This window comes from Lampetra planeri, chromosome 64, assembly GCF_965212315.1.
Source record: "Lampetra planeri chromosome 64, kcLamPlan1.2.h2, whole genome shotgun sequence".
In the NCBI taxonomy this organism is placed as follows: domain Eukaryota; kingdom Metazoa; phylum Chordata; class Hyperoartia; order Petromyzontiformes; family Petromyzontidae; genus Lampetra; species Lampetra planeri.
In genome coordinates, this window is record NC_136170.1 from 1,186,967 (window position 1) to 1,212,439 (window position 25,473).

Below are 25,473 nucleotides of genomic sequence, written 5' to 3' on the forward strand. Positions count from 1 at the left end.
TTACGTTTTGGGTATTGGCCCTTCTGCTTAGGACATAAGTATAGAGGCCAGAGAGATGGAGTGGCTGATAAGAGTTTGAAGACTGCAATTTCCACCATGGGGTCTGATGAGATTTTTTTTGTTTAAAATGTTTGCCAAATTTAAAACGCTTATTTAAAATACGCAGGTTAATTCCACCATTGTAACTGAAGAGAAGTGAGTGGGGTTAGGGCAGGACACGTCACGGCGAGAAGGGGCGATGACCGACGGTCAAGAATAGGAACAGAGTGGCAGCCTAGAGAGTTTGTCCGCCGCGGAGATGGAGCGAGGACAATGAGCTCTTGTGTGGGTGCTCGGTGGATTCTTAACATCGCAGGAGTGTGAGAGATGGTGGTGGCACGGGAAGTGCTTCATCTAACAGTGGATAGATCATGACTGATGATGACAATTTAAAACAATAATGGAGCGCTGAGATGGTGGAACCATCAACTGAATCAGAGCATCACCAGGCTGAAATGGAAAATTAAAGGCAAACCACGGTAGAGTGTGATTGTGGCCATGCAAAAGCAAAGCTGTGGATCGTACAGTAAACCACGGTCGTGTTGCACTCTTTCAACAGAGGATAGCAAAACTACACGAACTCTGACTCCTAAAGCCCTCTTGTCACAGCTCGCAAAACACAACATTGGCATCTAGCGCCTGAACAGATTGCCATCATCCTTAAGATTAGAACCACTCAGATCCTCGGTTGAAACCTGGGTTATAGCTGCCAATAAATAATCTGGCAAGCGAGGTTGATGACTTGAATGATTGAATAGAAAATACCTTCATGAAAATTATTTTTTGTAATTCAAAGCACATTCCAGGATTGAGAATTAAAAAAAAATCTGTTTATTTGAACATGGAACGCGCACACTTCGCAAAGTATATGATAGGGTGCACCATCTAGCATAGCTGGAGGTCAATTGAAGTGACTTCAGAACTGCATCTGTGACGTCTGCTTCTGGGGCTGCTCTCCGACACAATTAGTCCATGGGCCAGAGCAGAAATTGGTACCACGAGTGATAATCACACACTTCACTGTGATTGAACTGCTTGTTGTGTTTAGTTTGTTGTACTTACCCAGCACCTCTGATTAGCACGGTTGGGATATGTACGGTTCGAAAGAATTTCGATTTAAAGCTTTCGTGACTGCAGGGATTCATATTCTTGGTTCTTTCGGTAAAGTCACGTAGAAGGGAAATAATAAAATTATAAATATTAAACAATAAAATTCTCACGACGTTTCGAACTTTTTTCAACATTTCTTGCTGTGGTTTTCACACCTGATGATGATTGCTTGTGTTGCAATCGAAACGTCGTGAGGATTTAATTTTTTATTTGTATTATTTTATTATTTCCCTTCTACGTGACTTTACCGAAAGAACCAAGAATATGGTTCGAAAGAAGTTAAACATACACAGTCTGTTCTCCTATAACGCGTGTTTTCATAACGCGAATTTTACTGTAATGCTATGATGTATTAGGGAACACTTTATTTTTAGAACGCAGAGGCGAATTGGATATAATGCGATTGGGTGAACAGAACGAGGTGACGCTATTAGAAATAAGCGGTTGTGCGGCTGCCTCGGCGTAGCATCATGCAAGCTGGGATGCTGCTGGATGCTTCTGGATGCTACCCACGCACCTCAGTCTTTGTTCAACTTGCGCATGTATATCACGTGTTATCGTGGACTGTGCTTGACCCCATATTATATATTATACTGGTGGGAACCTCCTGGTTACACCAGCCCACAGGGGATTATTGTGTCCGTCCGTCGTGCAGGGAAGGGCTGGGTGGGGAGGGGAGGGGCTGGGTGGGGAGGGTGGGGCTGGGTGGGGAGGGGCTGGGTGGGGAGGAGCTGGGTGGGGCGTGGGAGGGGTGGGGCTGGGTGGGGAGGGGCTGGTCACCCCGTGGTGCCCTTATAAAACTCAACGTTTAACCTACTCACGCCGGCTTGTGCCCGTCGGGCATATAACTTATTCATTTCAGTGTATTGACTAGAGTTTTAGCTTTGTGTGTAACATATTTGTAAAACATCCCATGTTTGTTGAACCATAACTTAGCATCTGTGTAAAATAATGGTAATAAATCCAAAGTTCGTTATACCGAAACATCGTTTAACAAATACTGAATATACATATCGAGGTATTACTGTGCTTGTGCGGCGTGCATTCTCCTCACCAACACGTGGGAACAGGTGTAATGTGAGCGTGAATGGGGTCACTGCTGGACTGGCCCAATCACACGACCCGGGGTATTGGGGGCGGAGCCCGGTATGGGGGGCGTGTCAGAGGGGCCGCCGTTCACCCCCGGCTCCAATGGGAAGCGAGGTGAATGGAGATGGAGCCAGCAGGGCAGTATGGGAAGGCCGGATCTGACGATCCGGAAGGGAGGAGTCAGGGTCACGTGGGAGAGAGGATATAGAGGGGAGCTCGGGGACGAACGGCGGGAAGCCGCCATTTTGTCGCCTCCACCGCAGGAGCCGCCATTTTATCGCCTCCACCGCAGGAGCCGCCATTTTGTCGCCTCCACCGCGGGAAGCCGCCATCTTGTCGCCTCCACCGCAGGAAGCCGCCATCTTGTCGCCTCCACCGCGGGAAGCCGCCATCTTGTCGCCCCCACCGCGGGAAGCCGCCATCTTGTCGCCTCCACCGCGGGAAGCCGCCATCTTGTCGCCTCCACCGCGGGAAGCCGCCATCTTGTCGCCTCCACCGCGGGAAGCCGCCATCTTGTCGCCTCCACAGCGGGAAGCCGCCATCTTGATCATCCCGGCGAGGAGGCGGCCTGCGCTGCCATCTCGGAGGCGCCACGTGGTGTGCATCCTGCTGCTGAGCAGCTGTTTTGCTGCAAGGTGCGGCAGGGTAAACAGTGTGTTGTCTGCCTGCAGATCTGCTTGCGATTGTGCATAATGTACGCTTGTAATCGCGATATGCTGACTGCATGTACTGTATAGACTGGTTTTCTGTACGAATACGGAGTGCGGTGCATTGTTTGACCATTGTGTTCGGGATTGTTATTAGTTGTGCGTACCTGTTCGGAAATTGGTCAATTCGTGGGGGACCCAAACATTTTGGTTGTATGGGTGTTCATGCACACGAGATTGCGTGTGTTCAAAGCAAATTGCGAGTGTTGTGAGATGGGGCCATAAATTGCCGCCAAGTGGCGTCGCTCTTTCTGTTGATTGCATGCGGCCAGGGGTTGCATTGCGAGTTGGTGTGTGTGAGCAATGTGTCTTGGTCAACTATGGGTAAAAATTCCCCCGATACGACTGCTGTGCGCAGCGAGCTGCGGCTATGCGTCCTATCGTTGGGGGTTGTTAAAACGTGACGGGGGATGTGTGTTGTGACCCCCAGCAAGGGGCAGCTGGGGTGCACGCACGGGGAAAACTGCCGACGTGGTCGCACGTTGGGCCGCCATTTTGTGCACGCGCGGGAAATCGCGGGGGTGCGCTTGGCGCAGGGGGCCACCATTTTGAGCGCGCGGGGGGGGGGAACCTCGGTGGGGCGCGTCGCGCGTGCCGCCACCATTTTGATTATACACGTCGAGCCGCGGGGATGTGGTTATGGATATCATCCCTTGACTCTCGTGTTGCGCTCTAACTTGTGTGCGTGCATTGCGTGTTGTGCGCAATGCTGGCGTGTTGGCGCCCATCGGGGTAACAGGAGCATAGTGGCCCATGTCTGACTAAGGGGGGGGCGTGTCATTACACCAGCATTTTGGGACAGAGATGCTGGCTGGGTTCTATTCTGGGGCAAATATTTCACCAGTATACGCCTGCCATTGTTGGGTGGGTGATGCTCGAGTTGTGGTCACATCGGCCTATGGCCGATGGCTGACCTGACAGCCTGGAGGCGAGACATTCCATGGTTTGTCTCAAACTAATGGGCCGTGTGCTCATATGGCTCGGGGAGTCGTGGTTCAGTTGTGCAGTGGCAAACTGAACCTGGTGTGCCGGGGGCTCACGGGATTCAGAAGTAGAGGTTCCGTTACGTGGCAGCGAACGGGGTGACCTGGCTAGCATGGGGCGGGGATTCCCCTTGCGGGTCCTCCAGCGGGAAGGGCCGCGGACTTGTTCCGCTCTGGGTTATGACGTTATCGAATCTATAAGGGAACATTGCCCCGTGGGGGGGTCGATGGGGACTGGCCTTGCCAAGGGATGAACCTTCCCTTGTCTGTAAAGCGTCAGACTATAACATGCTGGGGTGTGTCCATTGCTAATGGGATAGTACGGGATGGATCGTGGCTGAGTTGTTGCGATGTGCCATTGTCTCGTCCCCGAAATTGCACTGGCCGAGTGTATGGCCAGTGGACGTTGCTGTGGTTGGACGACCACGGTGAGGGCGAAGGCGAGTTAAATGTTGCCGCTGGGGAACGTGGCTCTCTCCACGCGAGGGTGTGCGGCTGGGGGCTGTGTTGAGTGTGACAGTGGGTAGATGCTGTGTACGTGAGATGTCTGTGCTGGTCTTCAAGGGAGGACTGCTGATGGGCAAGAGCAGGAGAATTTTTGTTGTCACGTGTAAATAATACTTTTTTTAGTTAAAATGTAAATACTGGGGCATTTGGGTAATTATTGGGGTTCTCCTTATGCGGGGCGGATTTTGATCATCTCCACTACCCTGGGGCCGGGTGGCTGTCGTGTACGACATGCGGATGTGCGTTTCATTGTGCTGTGCCTCAGGGGATTGGGTTCTCCTTCTCGTCACAGATCTTCGGCGCCTGCCACACTGGGTGCTACCGGTTGTGCTAACCGGATGTGGACTTGAAGGGGGAGTGAAGCACCTGTTCGTTACTCCTGCTCTACCAGTTGTTCTCGGAAGTTGGACTTGAGCCAGGCGGATGGACCAGAAACACGGACACGCTCTAAGACACCGCATTCCTAGGTTATGCGAGTCGGCCGTTCTTGCGTGTCGGTTACCGTTGTTGTGCATTGTTTCCATTCTTAATTCTTGTTGCTTGTTGCGTGGAGGACGGGCCGGTGTTCTGTACCGGATCCTGATCCCTCCCCTTTCGTTACTTGTGTTGTTGTTATAATCTCCGTTGCGTCTGGGGTGATTCCTGATGGTCATGTTGTCGCTCGCATTATTTTGTCCTGTTGCAGCCGAGGACGGCTGGCTTTTCTTTAGGGGGGGGGTCATGTAATGCGAGCGTGAATGGGGTCGCTGCTGGACTCTGGCCCAATCACACGACCCGGGGTATTGGGGGCGGAGCCCGGTATGGGGGGCGTGTGAGGGGCCGCCGTTCACCCCCGGCTCCAATGGGAAGCGAGGGGAATGGAGGTGGAGCCAGCAGGGCAGTATGGGAAGGCCGGATCTGACGATCCGGGAGGAGTTAGGGTCACGTGGCAGAGAGGTTATAGAGGGGAGCCCGGAAGAGATCGGGGCCAGTCGATGGAGTGAAGGGGCGGGACCACGTTGGGTGGCCGCCGCGCCATCAGCCACGTGGCTGATGGGGCTTGGCACACCATCGGCCAGGGTGTGCGGAGCGAGAGCAGAGTGTGTGGGGCACACGTAGCTAGTGAGTGACTAGCAGAGTGTGCGGGGCACACGGGGCTAGCGGAGTGGCTAGCAGAGTGTGCGTGGCACGCGAGAGGAGCGTGCGTGGCACGAGGAGACGCTGGTCCGTGGAGGAGACCGGGGGGGGGTGCGGAGAAGAACCCAAATAAAGGACGAACGGAGACCAACATCACCTGACAGAGTCCTTTATTACACAGGTAAGGCTTCCAGTCATTTTATTCTTTCTCTACAAAGCTCCCTCCTTCACCAACAGCTCTGCACTTCAGTCACAGCTCTCTCCCCATCTCCCATCACTCCTGCTGACGTCCACTCTTATCCCCACGGCCTCTTCTTCATTCCATTCCCCCCCTCCCCACATCCCTTGTCTCAATCCCAGCCACCAAAAACCCCTTTATTGAATACCTTGGACCATGTCACCTCATCTCCAGACACCAATCCCCTTTGTTCATACCTCGGGGTTAATCCCGGTCAACTAGGCGCAGAGATTCACATCAGCGTGTAGGGGATAGGGAATACCGATGTTGTGGCCACTGGTATGGGGGACTGTTACACTTGAATAACCTGATGTCCGCACTAGCTGCATGGACAATAGAGGCCTCATGCAGACCTGCTCGATGTGAACATATTGTTGCATTGTACAGATATTCAAAATGAATGTCTTGCCATCGATCTGCAGCCCCTCATATCTTCATTTCGAACGTGCAACAAAGAGTTATTGGGGGCATACGATTGCATTGCCGGCCAATCGGGGTGAGCTTGCATCTGCAACCCGGAACGTTGGTCCAACAGCTTCAATCATTTGCCGACCTTGTGTTTCACACTTTTTTTCAAAGTAGTATTCTTTGAATAAAAACGAATAAATGCAGATGCCGAGATTGCAGTTATTTATTTTTGGTGAGATACAGAACACGCGCAAGTCGGTAGGTGTTCACATAATGAACAGAAGAACCCTCTTACATGCACTACCATTTTGCAACGTATTTATTTTTATGAGTTTCAATCACAGTGTGTCGAATACAAAGAAAAGCGAATCAATCATAAGAAGAAACATTAAATCCAGGAAATGTTTCACATTTACAAAAGTCATGTTATACCAGAAAACATATCTGCTGTTAAGTTCATACCTCTCATACCTGCGCGCTCTATGCAATCCAATAGATCACTTTGGATTTGACATAGAGCACTTATACAACACACGTGTAACCCACCAACCCGTCTGGCATCTCAGGCATTGAACGATGCACCCCCAGAGTTTCAAAATTGTCAAGGATTCTGGGTGGAGTTATGATTTGATAATTTATACTTTGTCCCGTCCATTCTAGTCTTGTTTGGTGTCGTCTTTGTCCAAGTTTGTCTGCTCCAACAGTTTACATGCAAAATTAAGATACTAATTGCATATCATTTTCATAAGTTACAAGGATGCTCACATAGCATTCATTTCAAGTATCATAAGGGTAAGAAAAGATGAAAGGCTGCATCGTTAAATGCTTACTAGTAGGAGAACAAAGAATCCCAAAATCCCACGTGTATGCGTAAATCTTTTTGAAGTCAATCTTGTGCTTGAAAAATTATGGCTTAGCTCAAAAGAGTGTTCGTGCAGTTGTATAATTACTTCACAGCAGGTGGCAATTCTGGCCTTACCTGGTAAAATAAAAATGTAGTTTAGTTTAAACATTTGCAAAGCCCAAAGGTTTCTTCCCAATCCCCTCCAATAAAGAAGCCTCTCAATTATCTGCCATTCAGTCAATCCCCCTTATGCAGCAGTTATTTGGTCATTATAAGCACAATAAACTTTTCCCTGCCTGGCATATGACTCTTGCTCTGTCCCGTGCCCAATCTTATCTAATAATGTTTCACACTAGGTTTGCCTGATCTACCTAAACGGTTACATCTAACGTGAGAGGACATCCCTGGTTATAGCTGCCCCAGGATAATATTCAACCGTGAAACTTCAATGGCATCAATGTGTCCTGCCCTTTGAAGATGGTAAAGCAAATTACGTGTTGGTGATGTGCCCTGCGAACACGTGGAGATGGTGGCGATGGTGAGGGTGTTCAGAGGTTGCGTTTTTAGTCAATTCACAGTTTTAAACAATTGTTAAATCCCTTTTTAACTTCAAAGTTTCTTAACCGTTGTAGTGTTATTTTTTGGTTGTTTTGATTGCAAAGCACCTTGGGTTGGTTTGTTGTGACAGGTGCTATATGAGTTTGTTAATTCTGCCTTTGACAAAATCACCCAGAATGCCCGCGATCCAGTCGGATCTCGGAAGCTAAGCAATGTTGAACCTGGATAGCGCTTCATGATCACCATGCACAGCAGGTTGTTGTACTGCACTTCTACATCCCCACGTCTACACTCCCCACCTTCAAATATAGTAACTGCCAACAACCGCACACAATTGGAAGGCCATCATCCAGCAGTGGATTGACAAAAGGGCTGTTCATGTACACACATTAGGATTGGTAGTGCTTGGGTGATGATATGGTCAGGATGGTCTCAAAAAAAAAAAAACCTTCATTAAACAGGATGCTGCTAGTTCATTTTAAGTAACATTTGATAATTCCTCACTTGTGTTTATCTGAACATAGGCTTCCCCACCAGTTTATCGCGGTTAATTGAGAATCCCCCGGTCACTACTGCACCCGCGCTCACGACCGCCCTCACGTCTCCCTAGCCTCGACTCACGGATTCGCCTGCGCCCTCAGCGCTCTCTTGCGCACCAGGTGGTTCCTGTGAGGGTAATCGAGGCCCAAGTCGTCAGCGATGCTGCGCACGCTGCGATCGCAGGCGAACTCCTTACAGCCGCACTCCTCGATGAAGGTGTACGTGGCATCGAACCGCGTTCCGTTGGAGCAGAGGAAGCTTGTGCTCCGTGGGCGAGTCTTCATGTCTCTGCAGCACTTGCATGTATGGTTGACGCTGTTTCCTTGCTCCGAGTACCTGGACACACCAGGGTCACCAAGCTCACCGTTATTTCACGGTTCGCTACGTATCGCTTTTTACTTTAAAGATACCGGACGGGGGCTTGTGTTGCCTCCGAAACGTCGTGATTTAATTTATTTTAATTTTTTACCTACGTGACTTTACTGAAAAAACCAAAGAGTATGAATCATTGCAGTCACGAAAACTGAAAATCTAGAATATCGGACTCCGTTAAGCTGTGTTCTAACTACGGATGGGAGGTGCAGCTGCCTCCTCCTCGAGTGGTTAATAAGCATAACTGTGACTGCAGTAAGGTGCGGTCCATGACTAACTTTAATTTGTAAAGAATAGGTCTCTATAGTAGTCTATGGGCCTCTTATGGGAGTCTATAGGTCTCTGTGGGTCTATGGGTCTCTATGGGATTGTAACTGTAGCGTAGTGCGATCCATCATTCAAATCACCAATTTTTTCTCCCACACACGCTTTTGTAGGAGATACAAATGTAATCCATCTGGCGATCCTAGATGCCATCAAAAGGCTTTCTAAACTCAACACGCACAGTTTTCAACTCGGTCCATTGCATTTCAAATCCCTTTACAAAATAAATATTCAACAGAATTTGCTCAGAGACTCCGAACGTACATGGAGTAGGTGGGGCAGGAGCCTTCGCAAGACACCACCTCCACGGGTTCCACACTGCTGCATGCGTCGTAGAAGATGTACTTAGACGAGTTGAACAGTCGGCAATTGCCTGGTGGCGGATAACCTGAGGACAGAAAAAATATTAACACAAATCAAACTATTGAAATAAGGCACAATAAAATATCATATGGACATCACTGTGATTTTTGTTGATAATACAGTGAAACATTAGCAATTTGCATTGTTTGCTATGTGTGGGTCAAAGCCCTTTTACATTCCTGAGGCAAGAGCCAGGTCCTTAACAGGACAGTCACTGTTGAGGTGCAGGAGAATATGAGGTGTGGAGTTGAGGCTCTGACACTGGCAGAGAATTACTACGTGGCAGGGTCTCCGAGGTTGCTTCACAACTCACAGCCTCCGTGAGTAATAGCTCAACTCAGGGGTGGCAACTAATCACGTTGCACTGCCCGCAACATAGCCTTGCCGTGCATCTATAACGCCTGTTATGCACGCTGGTCACTTATCCAAGTACTACCAAGGCTCAACCCTGCTTAGCTTCCGAAATCTGATGAGACCGGGTGCTTTCTCGGTGATTTGATCAGGGATAACGCATGTGCGTATGTTGAACTTCTTTCGCACCGTACGTAGCCAACCGTGATAAACGGAGGTATTACAATTACCTCAAACGGAATTCTGATATGACAAATGCACTATGTTGTGTGTTTAAGAATTGATTTCCAATTCATCCAAATGATATACTCATAAAAACATGTAAATTGAAATGACTCACAATAATGACAATTTTTGTATAAACTTCGTAGGGGGGTGAGATCGTGAAATGCCCATTCAATTGGCTCAATGAGGAGCAAAAGTAAAAATGATTTCCTGCTCAAAAGAGAATGGGGGTGGTGCTCATCTCGTGTGTACAGCCCGGAGGCAGTGGTGGAGATTCCACATTCCTGTTACAGGGGCAAGTATCCATAGAGCGATCGGACAGTCATTGTTGATTAGAACTCGCAACCATCGCAATTGTGAGCCACTTGCTCTACTGTTGGGTTCATTAAGAACACGCATTATAAAATCATCTCTCGTTGATTTTTAAAAGACGCATTTACTTCTGATCACTTACAGGTTTTACAGCATTTTGCTTCATCCAGCTTGATCGTTCCCTAAACAAGAAAAAAATCACATTGCATATATTGTCAGCACACTTTATTAACAGCACTTGACAGTCGTACATATGTATTCTATTGATGCGTTATAATAGGCATAAACCAAATGCACAAATATCCCACCAGACACCATTAGCAACATCGCCCCCTACTGACCAACTAATGTCCATTTGCAGGCCAGTGCTGCGTCTTCTGGAGATTGGAATCATTGTGATGTAAAGTACTTTGATATGTTGGTGCATTTAAGCGCCATACATATATACAAATCTTTATCCTCGTTTACAGACCCCATCAGATTCTGGTGTGTCAGTCTATTAATGTTTAAGGAACCCATTCGGGACAAGTATCAGGAGGAACCCTAAGGCTTAGTTTCCATATTCTGCTTATCCTGGCCTACATGTGGAGGGAACGTGATTTAATTAAACTACACAGATACATTGTGGGACTAAGTATGCACTCTGATCTCTAAGTGTTTGAGAATGGCCCACAATAGTGGATATCACAGAGCAAACTCGGAGATCACTTAACAGTGACCTCGGTTTCACACAGCAGGAGGCAGCACTTTCCCGGCCACCTTGCTGTTATGTTCGTCACATGCCAGCCCAAGCTACAGTTTTCATTCTCAGAGCTGGATTTTGCTGAACGTTAACGCGTTGCTATTTTTGCGTGGTGATCGACGACTGGGCTGAGCCCATCAATTCACTGCACTTGAGATGCCGGTTTAATCACAAAGTCAGGTTCTCGGCAGTGCCAGCTCATCGCTCTGACGTCTTGAGCCACTAGGTCACCTCCCCACAACACGGTTCTTAACACGGTGTCCTTAACGTGCTGCTGTGTGCTGTTACCGGTAGGCAGTTGTCAGGGTTGAAATTCGGGGAGCACTGAATGGTTTGTGTCTTCTCAATTGGCTCTCCAGTGGTAGGTTTACAATGATGAGTCGTGCAGTTGTTTTGAGGGTCTTGCACAGTCTCTCCAGGCTACATCAACACAAAACATGTCATGATTAATAACAGTAACTACGCCCATGTTTGCTCATTTAGAAAACTACAAGACTTGTGTACAAATATGATCTAGAAATGCAGACGGGTAGAATTTGCAGTTAAAAAGGAAACAGGTGAACAGATGACTCCTGGCAGGTGTTTAAAACTGAATTTCATGAACACTAAATCGATTAAATTTCGATTTAAAGCTTTCATGACTGCAGGGATTCATCTTCTTGGTTCTTTCGGTAAAGTCACGTAGAAGGGAAGTAATAAAATAATGAAAATAAAACATAATAAAATAAAATAATTCTCACGACGTTTCGGCTACAACGCAAGCAGCCGTCTTCAGCTGAAGAGACCTCACGTGGAAACCCAAGCCCAAAAATGGTTTAGTCACAGTTGGAAATGAGCTGAATTGAAGCGGAACACAGATATTATCTTGTCGTCTTATCAGCAATTTCTAGAGCACCTTAACCGCGGCGCTGTACAGTGAACTGTGGTACAAGATGGTTGGCGAGATGAAACGAGATGAGTGGATGGAATACATGTGTAAAATAAGGTGGTGGTGACGACGCGTGGAATACACGGAGATGGATATGAGATTAGCGGATTGATGACGGGTGATCATGGTTAGTTGGGGACAGGGGATGTAATGTGACGTGTTTTCAAATCGTTGTTCCTGAACTTGTTGACACCATCTACTTGCTACACTTTGGAAACCTGGTTTAAACGAGGGGGGTTGAAATCCGGACAATACCAGGCTCAGTGTGTCTGATGCTCAACACATTTGTGTTAGTTCACCGAGCCACTCAGCCAACTCTACTACGCGTGTAAATATTTTTCATATAGACACTGGTAATTACAGTTTAAATGCCAAGTTTGCCCGAATGCTGTATACACACATTACCTTCAGTACGGTGACTATTCCAGACATGTTAAAGACACACCTTGTCTTCACACATTCTCCACAGCACTCCCCCTCTCTGTGAATGTACTCATAACCCTGCAGGTTTTGGAATACAGAAACAAGTGTCAGGGCTTGGAGATCACTCGTAGTTGTGAATTTTGTATCAACTGAATGGTTACATTATATGATAACGAGTTATGCAATCTGCTATGACTATATTGATCAGAAACATGGATATTGACAAACAATATCCAATCTTAAATGAGGTGCATTGCCAAATTAAATACGACATTTTTTTTGCAGTCACTGGCAACTGGGCTCTGACCATCAACTCGGTTTAATGACAGGCACCTGAAACACGGATTTGGAACCAAGGTTTCCAGCAGTGCCAGAGCTCATCAGTCTGACCTCTGAGTCACCCAGCCACCTCCCCACAACACAGTTTTTAACACGGTGTCCTTAAAGCGCTGCTGTGTGTTGTTACCAGTTGGCAATCTTCAGGATTGTTGTACTGGCACTGAACGGTTTGTGTCCTCTCAATTGGCTCTCCAGTAGTAGATTCACAACGTAGAGTGGTACAGTTATTTTGAGGGTCTTGCACAATCTCTCCCGGCTATATCAACACAAAAACATGTCACGATTAATAACAGTAACTACGCCCATGTTTTCTCACTTGAAAAATAACGAGACTTATGTATAAAATAACATGTTCTAGAAATTATGACCTTGGCATTTTAAATCAAAGTGACTGGTGATCAGGGTGAACAAAAGACTCCCATAAAGTGTTTAGTGCCATGTTTCATAAATAGCTAAGTGATTATTTGCCACGGAGAGTAATGTTCGTCGCATCACAGTCAAACAGATATTTTTACATCTCAAGAGCTGCAATTAATTAAAATGAAGTGAAAACCGAACTTAATGTCGTGCTCTTTTTGTGCAGCCGTTGGTTACTGGGCTGAAAACTTCAACTCGATTACTCAGAACCTGGTTTAATCACAGGCGGCTGCATGGATTCATATCCAGGCTTTCAGACAGTGGTGGCTCAGTGTCTCGTACACTCACCGTTATATTTACCCAATGAGCCACACAGCCATCTCTACTTTGTGCATATATGTACTTCATATAGACACTGGGAATTAAAGTTTAAATATCAAATCTGTCCCAAGTGCCTAGAAGACACATTACCTCCAGCATGGTGACTGCTCCAGACATGTTAAAGACACACTTTGTCTTCTCACACACTCCACAGCACACCCCCTCTCTGTGGATGAACTCATAACCCTGCAGGATTTGGGAGAGAGAAACAAGTGTCAAGGCATGGATATCACTAGTAGTGATTATTTTTGTATAAATGGAATGGTTACATTATAATATGAGAACGAATTGTGCAACCTGCTATGATATATTGATCAGAGACATAGATATTGACAAACAAAATACTACAAAAGCTTAAATGAGGTGCATTGTCAAATTCAATGCGATGGTTTTATTTTGCAGTCACTGGGCGACTGGGCTCAGACCATCAACTCGGTTTAATGACAGGCATCTGAAACACGGATTTGGAACCCAGGTTTCACCAGTGCCAGAGCTCATCACTCTGACCTCTGAGTCACCCAGCCACCTCCCCACAACACAGTTTTTAACACGGTGTCCTTGAAGTGCTGCTGTGTGTTGTTACCAGTTGGCAATCTTCAGGATTCTTGTACTGGCACCGATCACTTTGTGTCCTCTCAATTGGCCCTCTAATGCTAGCGTCACAATATAGAGTCGTGCAGTTGTTTCGAGGGTCTTGCACAGTCTTTCCAGGCTGCATAAACACAACACATGTGAAGATCAATAACAGTAACTACGCCCATGTTTTCTCACTTGAAAAATAACAAGACTTGTGTAAAAAACATGTTCAAGAAATTATTTTAAGTTATTTATTCTTGGCATTTTCAATTAGGGCAGCCGGTGAACAGGGGGAACAAAAGACTCCCATAAAGTGTTTAGTGCCACGTTTCATGAATATCTAAGTGGTTATTTACCACTGAGTGTAATGTTCATCGCATGACAGTCAAACAGATATTTGTACATCTCAGAGCCGTGATTAATCCAAATAAAGTGAAAACCCGAATTTAATGTCGTGGTCTTTTTGTGCAGCTGTTGGTTACTGGGCTGAAAACATTAAGTCTATAATTCTGGTTTAATCAAAGGTGGCTACCTGAATTCAAATCCAGCCTTTCAGTTGGTGGTGGCTCAGTGTCTCGTACACTCACACAGTTATATTTACCCAATGAGCCACACAGCCATCTCTACTTTGTGCATATACAATAGACTCGGTTATCTGCGTGCGGTTTATCCGATTGGCGGATTGGCTGCGCACCTGAAATTGTGAAGTGAATTAATAACTCGTGGATTTTCCCTTCAGCCGAAATAATTATCTAAAAATAGTTATACACATTATTCTTGGAAATGTGTATTACAAGTAACGTGTTTAAATCGAACAAATATGTGCTCTGGTTAATCAGAAATCCATGTGATCACCTCTCCAGTACAGTAGTTGCATATCTTTACAACAGTGGCAGAGTTTGATTGATTTTGATTGGTGTGGCTCTGGGACCCACTTAGTGGGCGGAGTCTTTTGCGCGGGAGCAGGAATGTTTTTCATTGAGCACGTGCAGAGATCGGTCGATCGTATATTCATTTTTTTGGCATGGAAATCCGCGGGAAAGTTTTATTTTTGGATTATCCTTGATTTTTTATTATCCTAGGCTGTCATCCCCGTCATTAGCGTGCATAATCGTCAGTCTATTGTATATATACCTCATATATACACTGGGAATAACAGTATAAATACCAAGTCTGCACCAAGTGTTGTGAAAACACATTACCTCCAGTACGGTGACTGTTCCAGACATGTTAAAGACACACCTTCTCTTCTCACATACTCCACAGCACTCCCCCTCTCTGTGGATAAACTCATAACCCTGCAGGATTTGGAACACAGAAACAAGTGTCAGGGCTTGGAGATCACTCGTAGTTATGAATTTTGTATCAACTGAATGGTAATATTATATGATAACGAGTTATGTAACCTGCTATGATATATTGCTCAGAAACATGGATATTGACAAAGAAAATACAACAAACGCTTAATTGAGGTGCATTGCCAAATTAAATACGACATTTTTTTTGCAGTCACTGGCGACTGGGCTCTGACCATCAACTCGGTTTAATGACAGGCACCTGAAACACGGATTTGGAACCCAGGTTTCACCAGTGCCAGAGCTCATCGCTCTGACCTCTGAGTCACCCAGCCACCTCCCCACAACACAGTTTTTAACACGGTGTCCTTAAAGCGCTGCTGTGTGTTGTTACCGGTTGGCAATCTTCAGGATTGTTGTACTGGCACTGAACACTTTGCGTCCTCTCAATTGGCTCTCCAGTAGTAGTTTCACAATGTAGAGTGGTGCAGTTATTTTGAGGGTCTTGCACAACTTTTCCGGGCTATATCAACACAAAAACATGTCACGATTAACAACAGTAACTACGCCCATGTTTTCTCATTTGAAAACTAACAAGACGTATAAAAAAAATATGTTCTAGAAATGATCGTGGAATTTTCAATGAATGCAAGCAGTGAACAGGGTGAACTAAAGACTCCCAGTGTTACGTGCCACGTTTCATGAATACCTAAATCAGGGGTCCTCAAACTACGGCCCGCGGGCCACATGCGGCCCGCCGAGGACATTTATCCGGCCCGCCAGGTGTTTTTGCCGCCGCTGCCTGTCTGTTACTTTTTTCTACATGAGAAGGACGGTCATTGGTGGAAGAGGGAGAGGGGGCGGCCGCCGCCGATTGGCTGGCCGGCTGAAGCGCTGGATCATGGGAATTGTAGTCCGGCCGCAATCAAGCTTCAGGCGATAGGAGGAACTGAACTGCGCAGCCGGACTACTACTCCCACCTCCCAGGACTCAGAGGAAGCCAGGGCATGTGGGAGGGGCCGGCTGCGCTGTGAACAAAACTGCAGGTGTAATTAACTTTTTAATGGCACCCGCACCAGTGTGAGCCTGGGGTAAAAGCGGAGTTCCTCAAATCAGACTGCATTGATGGGCAGTGCAGTCTGTATGTCTCTGTGTGGGCAAAGTTATTGCTGGTATATTGTTTTTATAGCGCTGTATATATATTGGTATTTTACTAATAGCAATTTTGACTCCCTAGGAAACAATGATGTCAAGAAAGAGAAAAATTGACTCGGAGTGTAGGATATTCAAAGAACAGTGGACTTATGATTACCTTTTCATGCAGTACAAGGAAAGAGCTGTGTGTCTGATATGCCAGAATATAGTGTCTGTGTTCAAAGAATACAATTTACGTCCACACTATGAAACTCAACATTAAGATAAATATGATTGTTTGGTCGGAGAAGTGAGAAAAGATAAACTAATAAAACTGAAAAATACATTAACAACTCCGCAAAATACTTTTGTGAAGCAGAAGCAGCTTAATATTTCATCACTGCGAGCAAGTTTTCAAGTTGCCAAGCTAATAACGTGCACTGGCAGACCATTCGTGGAGGGAGAATTTGTTAAAGAATGCCTTCTTTCTGTTGCCAAAGAGATGTGTCCAGAGAAGGCCGATTTATTTAGTACAGTGAGTCTTTCAGGACCTACAATTACACGGAGAATTGAAGAAATGGGAGACAATTTGCATCAGCATTTGCAAAACTCCACAAAAATGTTTTCCTATTTTTCCTTGGCACTCGACGAAATCAATGATGTTCGTGATTCTGCACAACTTCTAATTTTTATTCGTGGGACGAATGACTATTTCAAAGTCACAGAAGAGCTTGCTGCACTGCAAAGCATCAAAAGAACAACTACAGGAGAGGATATCTATGAAAAGATTTGCCAAACTGTGAATGGTTTGGAGCTGAACTGGGCTAAACTAGCCAGTGTGACAACTGATGGTGCTCCTAGCATGGTGGGGTCTAAGAAAGGAGTAATTGCTCGCATTAACCAAGAGATGGACAAACATAACCATTCTCATCCAATAGCCATACACTGCCTCATCCACCAACAAGCGCTGTGTAGTAAATCACTGGAGTAGGACTCTGTTATGAAAATTGTGGTATCTTGTGTTAACTTCATTAGAGCTACGTAGAAGGGAAGTAGTCCTGCATAATGCACGGGCATATGTAGTACTAATCACATTCCTGCATTTCCCATAAATATGCTAAATTCCTCTTGATATGCAAATTATTTTGTCAAGGCGCCCTTTCCCCCCCTTCCAACCCAGCTTATATATATGCTCCAAGCTCGTGTGCTGTTTCATTCAGACGCTGTCGTCTCGACAGACCTGGTTTTCACCTGAGGACGGCTGCTTGCGTTGTGGCCGAAACGTCGTGAGAATTATTTTATTATGTTTTATTTTTATTATTTTATTACTTCCCTTCTACGTGACTTTACCGAAAGAACCAAGAAGATGAATCCCTGCAGTCACGAAAGCTTTAAATCGAAATTCATTAGAGCTCATGGACTAAACCAGACAATTTCAGGAATTTCTGTCTGAGCTAAATGTTGACTATGAAGATGTTCTGTACCACACAGAAGTCCGTTGGCTGAGTCGAGGGAGAGTTTTGAAACGTTTCTATGACTTACTTCCACAGATTACAGCTTTTCTGCTTTCAAAAAACAAAGAAGTACCAGAGCTCAATGATGCAGAATGGAAATGGCACTTTGCCTTTCTGACAGATGTAACAGAGCTACTCAACAGTTTCATTGTGCAACTTCAAGGAAAGGGAAAGCTCATCTGTGATATGCAATCACATGTCAAAGCATTTGAAGTAAAATTAGGCCTCCTCATCAAACAAGTGAAGGAGGAAAACTTCTGCCATCTCCCCACAACTCAAAATCTGTTAGCGGAAAAACCATTGGTTGCATTCCCAAACAAAACATGTGTGGATTCACTGTAAAAAATGCGAAAGGAGTTCCAATTTAGATTTAAAGAGCTTCATCTCCATGAACAGGACATACAGCTTTTCTGTAACCCATTTTCTATTGACATTGAAAATGTGGATACAATTTACCATATGGAACTGGCTGAACTGCAGAATTGTGACTCTCTGAAAGACGCATTCAAGTCAAGCAGCCTTCATAATTTCTATGCATCTCTCCCCTCTGAGACATATCCTCATCTCAGGAACCATGCACTCAAAATGGCAACCATCTTTGGCAGCACTTATGTCTGTGAACAGACTTTTTCCAGAATGAAACATTTGAAATCTCCAACCAGATCTAGACAAACGGATGCACACTTGCATCACTTGTTACGACTAGCAGTAACAAATATGGAACCGGACATTGACCATCTCATTAGCCAAAAGCAGGCTCATAGTTCCCATTGAAATACTGGCAAGTTTGTTGATTTAACTTTACTTGTTCTTCATTTTAAATATTGTATTTGTTTCCGTTTTGTTTCTTCACTTCAAAATAAGATATATGCAGTGTGCATAGGAATTTGTTCAAAGTTCTTTTTAACTATAGTCCGGCCCTCCAATGGTCTGCGGGACAGTGAACTGGCCCCCTGTTTAAAAAGTTTGAGGACCCCTGACCTAAATGATCATTTGCCACTGAGAGAAATTTCGATTTAAAGCTTTCGTGACTGCAGGAATTCATATTCTTGGATCTTTCGGTAAAGTCACGTAGAAGGGAAATAATAATAAAATAATAAAAATAAAACATCATTAAATTCTCACGACGTTTCGGCCACAACACAAACCGTCCTCAACTGAGAGTAATGTTTATCGCAATACAGTTAAACAGATATTTTTACACCTCAAGAGCTGCAATTAATTCAAATTAAGTGAAAACCGAATTTAACGTCGTGCTCTTTTTGTGCAGCCGTTCGTTACTGGGCTGAAAACATCAACTCGAAAACGCAGAACTTGGTTTACCCAATGAGCCACACAGCCACCTCTACTATGTGCATATAAATACTGCATATAGACACTGGAAATAACAGTTTAAATACCAAGTCCGCACCAAGTGCTGTGTACACACAATACCTCCAGTACGTCGACTGTTCCAGACATGTTAAAGACACACTTTGTCTTTACACAATCTCCACAGCACTCCCCCTCTCTGTGGATGAACTCATAAGCCTGCAGGATTTGAGACAGAGAATCAAGTGTCAGGGCTTGGAGGTGACTTTTTTTTATCAAATGAATGGTTACATTCTGATATGATAACCAATTATGAAACCTGATATGATATATTGATCAGAAACATGGATATTGACAAACAAAATACAACAAAAGCTTAAATGAGGTGCATTGCTAAATTCTACGTGATGTTTTTTTTTAGCAGTCACTGGTGACTTGGCTCAGACCATCAACTCGGTTGAATGACAGGCACCTGAAACCTGGATTTGAACCCGTGTTTCACCAGTGCCAGAGCTCATCACTCTGACCTCTGAGTCACCCAGTCACCTCCCCACAACACACTTCCTAACACGGTGTCCTTGAAGTGCTGCTGTGTGTTGTTACCGGTTGGCAATCTTCAGGATTGTTGTACTGGCACTGAACGGTTTGTGTCCTCTCAATTGGCTCTCTAATGGTAGATTCACAATGCAAAGTCGTGCAGTTGTTTTGAGGGTCTTGCACAGTCTTTCCAGGCTGCATAAACACAAAACATATGAAGATCAATAACAGTAACTACGCCCATGTTTTCTCACTTAAAAAATAACAAGACTTATGTAAAAAAAGACATGTTCGAGAAATTATGATCTTACCATTTTAAATCAAAGCGACTGGTGAACAGGGTGAACAAAAGACTCCCATAAAGTGTTTAGTGCCATGTTTCATAAATACCTAAGTGATTATTTGCCACGGAGAGTAAATGTTCGTCGCATCACAGTCAGATATTTTTACATCTCAAGAGCTGCAATTAACTAAAATGAAGTGAAAACCGAATATAATGTTGTGCTCTTTTTGTGCAGCCGTTGGTTACTGGGCTGAAAACTTCAACTCGATTACTCAGAACCTGGTTTAATCACAGGCGGCTGCATGGATTCATATCCAGGCTTTCAGACGGTGGTGGCTCAGTGTCTCGTACACTCACCGTTATATTTACCCAATGAGCCACACAGCCATCTCTACTTTGTGCATATATACTTCATATAGACACTGGGAATTAAAGTTTAATTATCAAATCTGTCCCAAGTGCTTTGAAGACACATTACCTCCAGCATGGTGACGTCTCCAGACATGTTAAAGACACACTTTGTCTTCTCACACACTCCACAGCACTCCCCCTCTCTGCGGATGAACTCATAACCCTGCAGAATTTGGGAGAGAGAAACAAGTGTCAAGGCATGGATATCACTAGTAGTGATTATTTTTGCATAAACGGAATGGTTACATTCTAATATGAGAACGAATTGTGCAACCTGCTATGATATATTGATCAGAAACATAGATATTGACAAACAAAATACTACAAAAGCTTAAATGAGGTGCATTGTCAAATTCAATGCGATGGTTTTATATTGCAGTCACTGGGCGACTGGGCTCAGACCATCAACTCGGTTTAATGACAGGCACCTGAAACACGGATTTGGAACCCGGGTTTCACCAGTGCCAGAGCTCATCACTCTGACCTCTGAGACACCTGGCCACCTCCCCACAACACACTTCCTAACACGGTGTCCTTGAAGTGCTGCTGTGTGTTGTTACCGGTTGGCAATCTTCAGGATTGTTGTACTGGCACTGAACGGTTTGTGTCCTCTCAATTGGCCCTCCAATGGTAGATTCACAATGCAAAGTCATGCAGTTGTTTCGAGGGTCTTGCACAGTCTTTCCAGGCTGCATAAACACAAAACATGTGAAGATCAATAACAGTAACTACGCCCATGTTTTCTCACTTGAAAAATAATAAGACTTATGTAAAAAAAGACATCTTCTAGAAATTATGATCTTGGCATTTTCAATTAGGGCAACCGGTGAACAGGGTGAACAAAAGACTCCCATAAAGTGTTTAGTGCCTTATTTGCCACGGAGAGTAATGCTCGTCGCATCAGTCAGATATTTTTACCTCTCAAGAGCTGCAATTAATTAAAATGAAGTGAAAACCGAATATAATGTTGTGCTCTTTTTGTGCAGCCGTTGGTTACTGGGCTGAACTTCAACTCGATTACTCAGAACCTGGTTTAATCACAGGCGGCTTCATGGATTCATATCCAGGCTTTCAGATGGTGGTGGCTCAGTGTCTCGTACACTCACCGTTATATTTACCCAATGAGCCACACAGCCATCTCTACTTTGTGCATATATATACTTCATATAGACACTGGGAATTAACGTTAGATATCAAATCTGTTCCAAGTGCTTTGAAGACACATTACCTGCAGCATGGTGACTGCTCCAGACATGTTAAAGACACACTTTGTCTTATCACACACTCCACAGCACTCCCCCTCTCTGTGGATGAACTCATAACCCTGCAGGATTTGGGAGAGAGAAACAAGTGTCAAGGCATGGATATCACTCGTAGTGATTATTTTTGTATAAATGGAATGGTTACATTATGATATGAGAACGAATTGTGCAACCTGCTATGATATATTGATCACAAACATAGATATTGACAAACAAAATACTACAAAAGCTTAAATGAGGTGCATTGCCAAATTCAATGCGATCGTTTAATTTTGCAGTCACTGGGCGACTGGGCTCAGACCATCAACTCGGTTTAATGACAGGCACCTGAAACCCGGATTTGAACCCAGGTTTACAGCAGTGCCCGGTCATTTGCTCTGACCTCTGAGTTACCCAGCCACCTCCCCACAACACACTTCTTAACACGGTGTCCTTAAAATGCTGCTGTGTGTTGTTACCGGTGGGCAATCTTCAGGATTCTTGTACTGGCACCAACCGGTTTGTATCCTCTCAATTGGCCCTCCAATGCTAGAGTCACAATGCAGAGTCGTGCAGTTGTTTTGAGGGTCTTGCACAGTCTCTCCAGGCTACATCAACACAAATCACGTCATGATTAACAACTTTAACTATGACCATGCTTGCTCACTTGGAAAATAACAAACCAAGTAAAACAATATTGTAGAACTGCAGATTGTGGCATTTTCCACCATCTTTATGAACAGAATACTTCAACTCGGTATGTAGCACTCCGTTACATACACACATACATGATATAACGTGGGTTACCGATCAGTAATTAGTAAACGTGTTGACTTCATTACTCTTCATAATTTGGTTTAATCAAAGATAGTCGAAATCTGAATTCCATCCCAGCTGAAAATTGTGCAAAGAAGCATACAGAAATGCGTGCTTGGAATGATCCTGACAGACAGAAAGGGTCAGAGAACCCACGGTTATATTACGTCACTCAGCCACCTCTAACGAGCGTGTGTGTGTATACATGGCATTTAGGCACTGCTATTACACGGTCAGTATCGAGTCTGCACTAAGTGTCGTATGGACACTTTACCTGTAGCAAGATTACTCTTCCAGACATGTTAAAGGTACAGTTTGTCTTCCTGCACTCGCAGCACGCCCCCTGTTGGTCCACGTACTCATATCCCTGCATGATTTGAGACAGAAACAATGAAAGGCATAAAGATTACTCCTCGTGGCGAATTCTGTTTAATTGGGGTTGTTACCTTCTATAACATGTTTCTTACAAACATGGATATTGAAAAATAAAATTAACTTTCGATTTAAAGCTTTTGTGACTGCAGGGATTCATCTTCTTGGTTCTTTCGGTAAAGTCACAAAGAAGGGAAATAATACAATAATAAAAATAAAACATAATAAAATCCAATTCTCACGACGTTTCGGCCACAACACAAGCAGCCGTCCTCAGGTGAAGAACAGCGCTGTCGGAAAGACAGCGTCCCAATGAACACGGTCAAGCTTGGCAGCGTATATTTAAGCTGGGTTAGAGGAGGAGAGCGCCTTGACAAAGGAGTTTACATATCAACAGAGAATTTAGCATATTAATGGGAAATGCAGATATGGGATTAGTCACTACTTGTGGAATGTGTAGGTGGTGGGGGGGTCTCAAAGTCATATTATGCTAGTGTATTATGTAGGATTAACAGTAATAAAGGGAGGAAGTAGGATTAGCAGTAATAAAGGGAGGGAAATTTTTATAGTAAGGAGCTGCAGCAGCCAAACCACCACGTAAAAAACTAAAATATAACCTACATCAATATCATCAATATACTCAATATACTCTCCAATAAGCTGAGCTACTAACAGTAAGTCAGGCTACAACAGGGTTGGTCCTTCATTAGGATATTTGGCTAAATCTTTACTCTATTTTATTCCAGTGTGGAGAAAATCCAGGAGGGTGCATGCAGACAGAGTGAAACAGGTGTGCGGTCGACCTCACCGTTTGACAAGTCTGATTACAGATTATCTTCTCGCACGTGATCTTGTTAAACTTTGTTGCATCATCGATCTCATTCGTGCACTCACAAGTGGAGCAATCCATCGAAGGCACTTGGGCGCTGACCTATGGAGAAACCGCAGACAATATTTGTAAGGTAGCCAGAAACCGCCACCAACAATTTCCCAAACTTTGTGGTCTGCCCATGGAGGGGGGGAGGTACTTGATATGTTTAACCCCCGTTGTGTAATTTGTGGATCATTTTTCAACTTTGGCAAATTTGGACCACGATGTTGACACACAATAGCCTACTCTTGCAAAATATATCATGGCATCTACAGCCATTGACAGCGCACTTTTTTTTTCGTTGAAACACAGGTATTAATCAGACTATTTTTCTGTACAAATATCTCCCATATAGCCTGTTAGGGCAAGTGCTGTTGGCAAGGATATATTAAGGTCAGGCACGGCCAAAGACAAAGACACACACTGTCACACACAGGCAGATCGTCAATGAAGGCAGTGACAACTCTTACCGGGTATCTTATTCCATTGTAAAGGCACACCCGCACTGAAACAAGCAAATAAAACACACATTTCAACAATGAGATGCAGATTTCCTTAAGGAAGTTAAAACAAATCACACACTTGCATAGGCAGGATCAATATTGCTCCCCACTTGGCATACTGGCAGGGTTAGAGAAGACTTCAGCCCCCCACGGAAAACCCACCCTGTTATCTATGGCATCTCTCCACTGAATTTATTTCATGCTTATGTGAACAGAAGTATCTGCAGCACATTGTACAAAGATAAGTACACACAAAATACAAGCATGCACGCACAAGTACGCAAGCTTGTGTGTGTGCACGCATATATGTATCGTCATTTAATATTTATCCTGTGCCTTCATGCGGTACATCTCAAGGCGCCTTGCGGCAGGGGACCCCCAATGGCAGTTGTCCCTGCTTGGCACAAGGTGAATGCAGAACTGGCCTGCAAGTGTGTGTTGGTCTGCCATTAAGTGGCAATGTTGCTATTTGTCTTCCCAATGAAATAATTTCCAATTACAGTAATTTATCACATTTGGACCAAGACATTGGCACACATGGCCTAATATTTTTCGAATAGTCATGAGATCTTTAATGTCCACTGTAACGCAAACAGTTTGTATTTTTTATGAATACACCCGCAGTATTAATCAGAACAGCCGCGGGGCTCGAACCACAAAGCTCTGCAACAAGCAGTAAACGCGCTTCCGCTCGGCCACGTCACCACACACAAGCACGCATGCACTTACTGCACTCGGGGCAGCAGGCGTCGCTGGGGTTTCTGATCGCCCAGCCGGGCTCAGTGCAATTATTGTACCCCAAGGCCGTGCACGCACGTGGTTTGCAAACCACAGAGCGCGTCCCGGCATTACACTCGCAAACGTTGCAGTCGCTGTCCCACACTTCGTTTAGCTGTGGGAGGAGAGAGGTGGAAGGGGCAGCGTGAGTTGCGCCTGTCCCAACCAATTTAACAGTCGTCTTTGTGAGAGGAGGATTGCCCCTTTTTCATGGCAATATGGAATTTCCACTACAGGCTGAGGGCCACCAATAGAGTCTAATGTCACCACAACACTGAACTGACCACGGTGGTGTAGCTTCAACTTTTATTTGTCAATTACATTTTATGTCAAGTGATCTTTATATAACAGCTCGTGAGAACCCATTGAGACCAAAAGTCTCTTTTTCAAGGGAGATCTTTGCTAATAGAGAACAGCGGAGCATAAAAGTGCAACGCAGGACCAAAGCAACATAAACTAAATCATAAGGGAGATTAAATACAATTTAACATTTAAACACAGTTATACATAAGTGAGGTATCGCTCAAATACACTATTGTCAGAGTAGTGAATACAATGTTAGATTTCACAGACGCT

General features: G+C 44.8%; 1 protein-coding gene across 6 annotated transcripts in view; it reads right to left on the reverse strand.

Annotated features, from left to right (window-relative positions):
- Positions 1-6,404: 6,404 nt before the first annotated feature.
- Positions 6,405-25,473, reverse strand: part of LOC144737071 (uncharacterized) — a 69,736-nt gene continuing 50,667 nt past the window's right edge. For 3 of the 6 annotated variants that reach the window (XM_078619724.1, XM_078619725.1, XM_078619723.1), the window contains 20 exons: positions 24,850-25,012; positions 24,088-24,122; positions 23,555-23,677; positions 22,649-22,741; positions 22,038-22,166; positions 21,546-21,641; positions 20,878-21,006; positions 20,385-20,480; positions 19,690-19,818; positions 19,210-19,305; positions 15,522-15,650; positions 15,035-15,130; positions 13,840-13,968; positions 13,347-13,442; positions 12,646-12,774; positions 12,162-12,257; positions 11,117-11,248; positions 10,229-10,268; positions 9,100-9,223; positions 6,405-8,475 (listed from right to left, as the gene is read on the reverse strand). In XM_078619724.1, coding sequence (XP_078475850.1) covers positions 8,217-8,475; positions 9,100-9,223; positions 10,229-10,268; positions 11,117-11,248; positions 12,162-12,257; positions 12,646-12,774; positions 13,347-13,442; positions 13,840-13,968; positions 15,035-15,130; positions 15,522-15,650; positions 19,210-19,305; positions 19,690-19,818; positions 20,385-20,480; positions 20,878-21,006; positions 21,546-21,641; positions 22,038-22,166; positions 22,649-22,741; positions 23,555-23,677; positions 24,088-24,122; positions 24,850-25,012 — 2,319 coding nt within the window. In that variant the 3' untranslated portion in view covers positions 6,405-8,216. The remainder of the gene's footprint in view (positions 8,476-9,099; positions 9,224-10,228; positions 10,269-11,116; positions 11,249-12,161; positions 12,258-12,645; positions 12,775-13,346; positions 13,443-13,839; positions 13,969-15,034; positions 15,131-15,521; positions 15,651-19,209; positions 19,306-19,689; positions 19,819-20,384; positions 20,481-20,877; positions 21,007-21,545; positions 21,642-22,037; positions 22,167-22,648; positions 22,742-23,554; positions 23,678-24,087; positions 24,123-24,849; positions 25,013-25,473) is intronic. The other 3 variants (XM_078619726.1, XM_078619727.1, XM_078619728.1) reach the window with 3 other exon arrangements.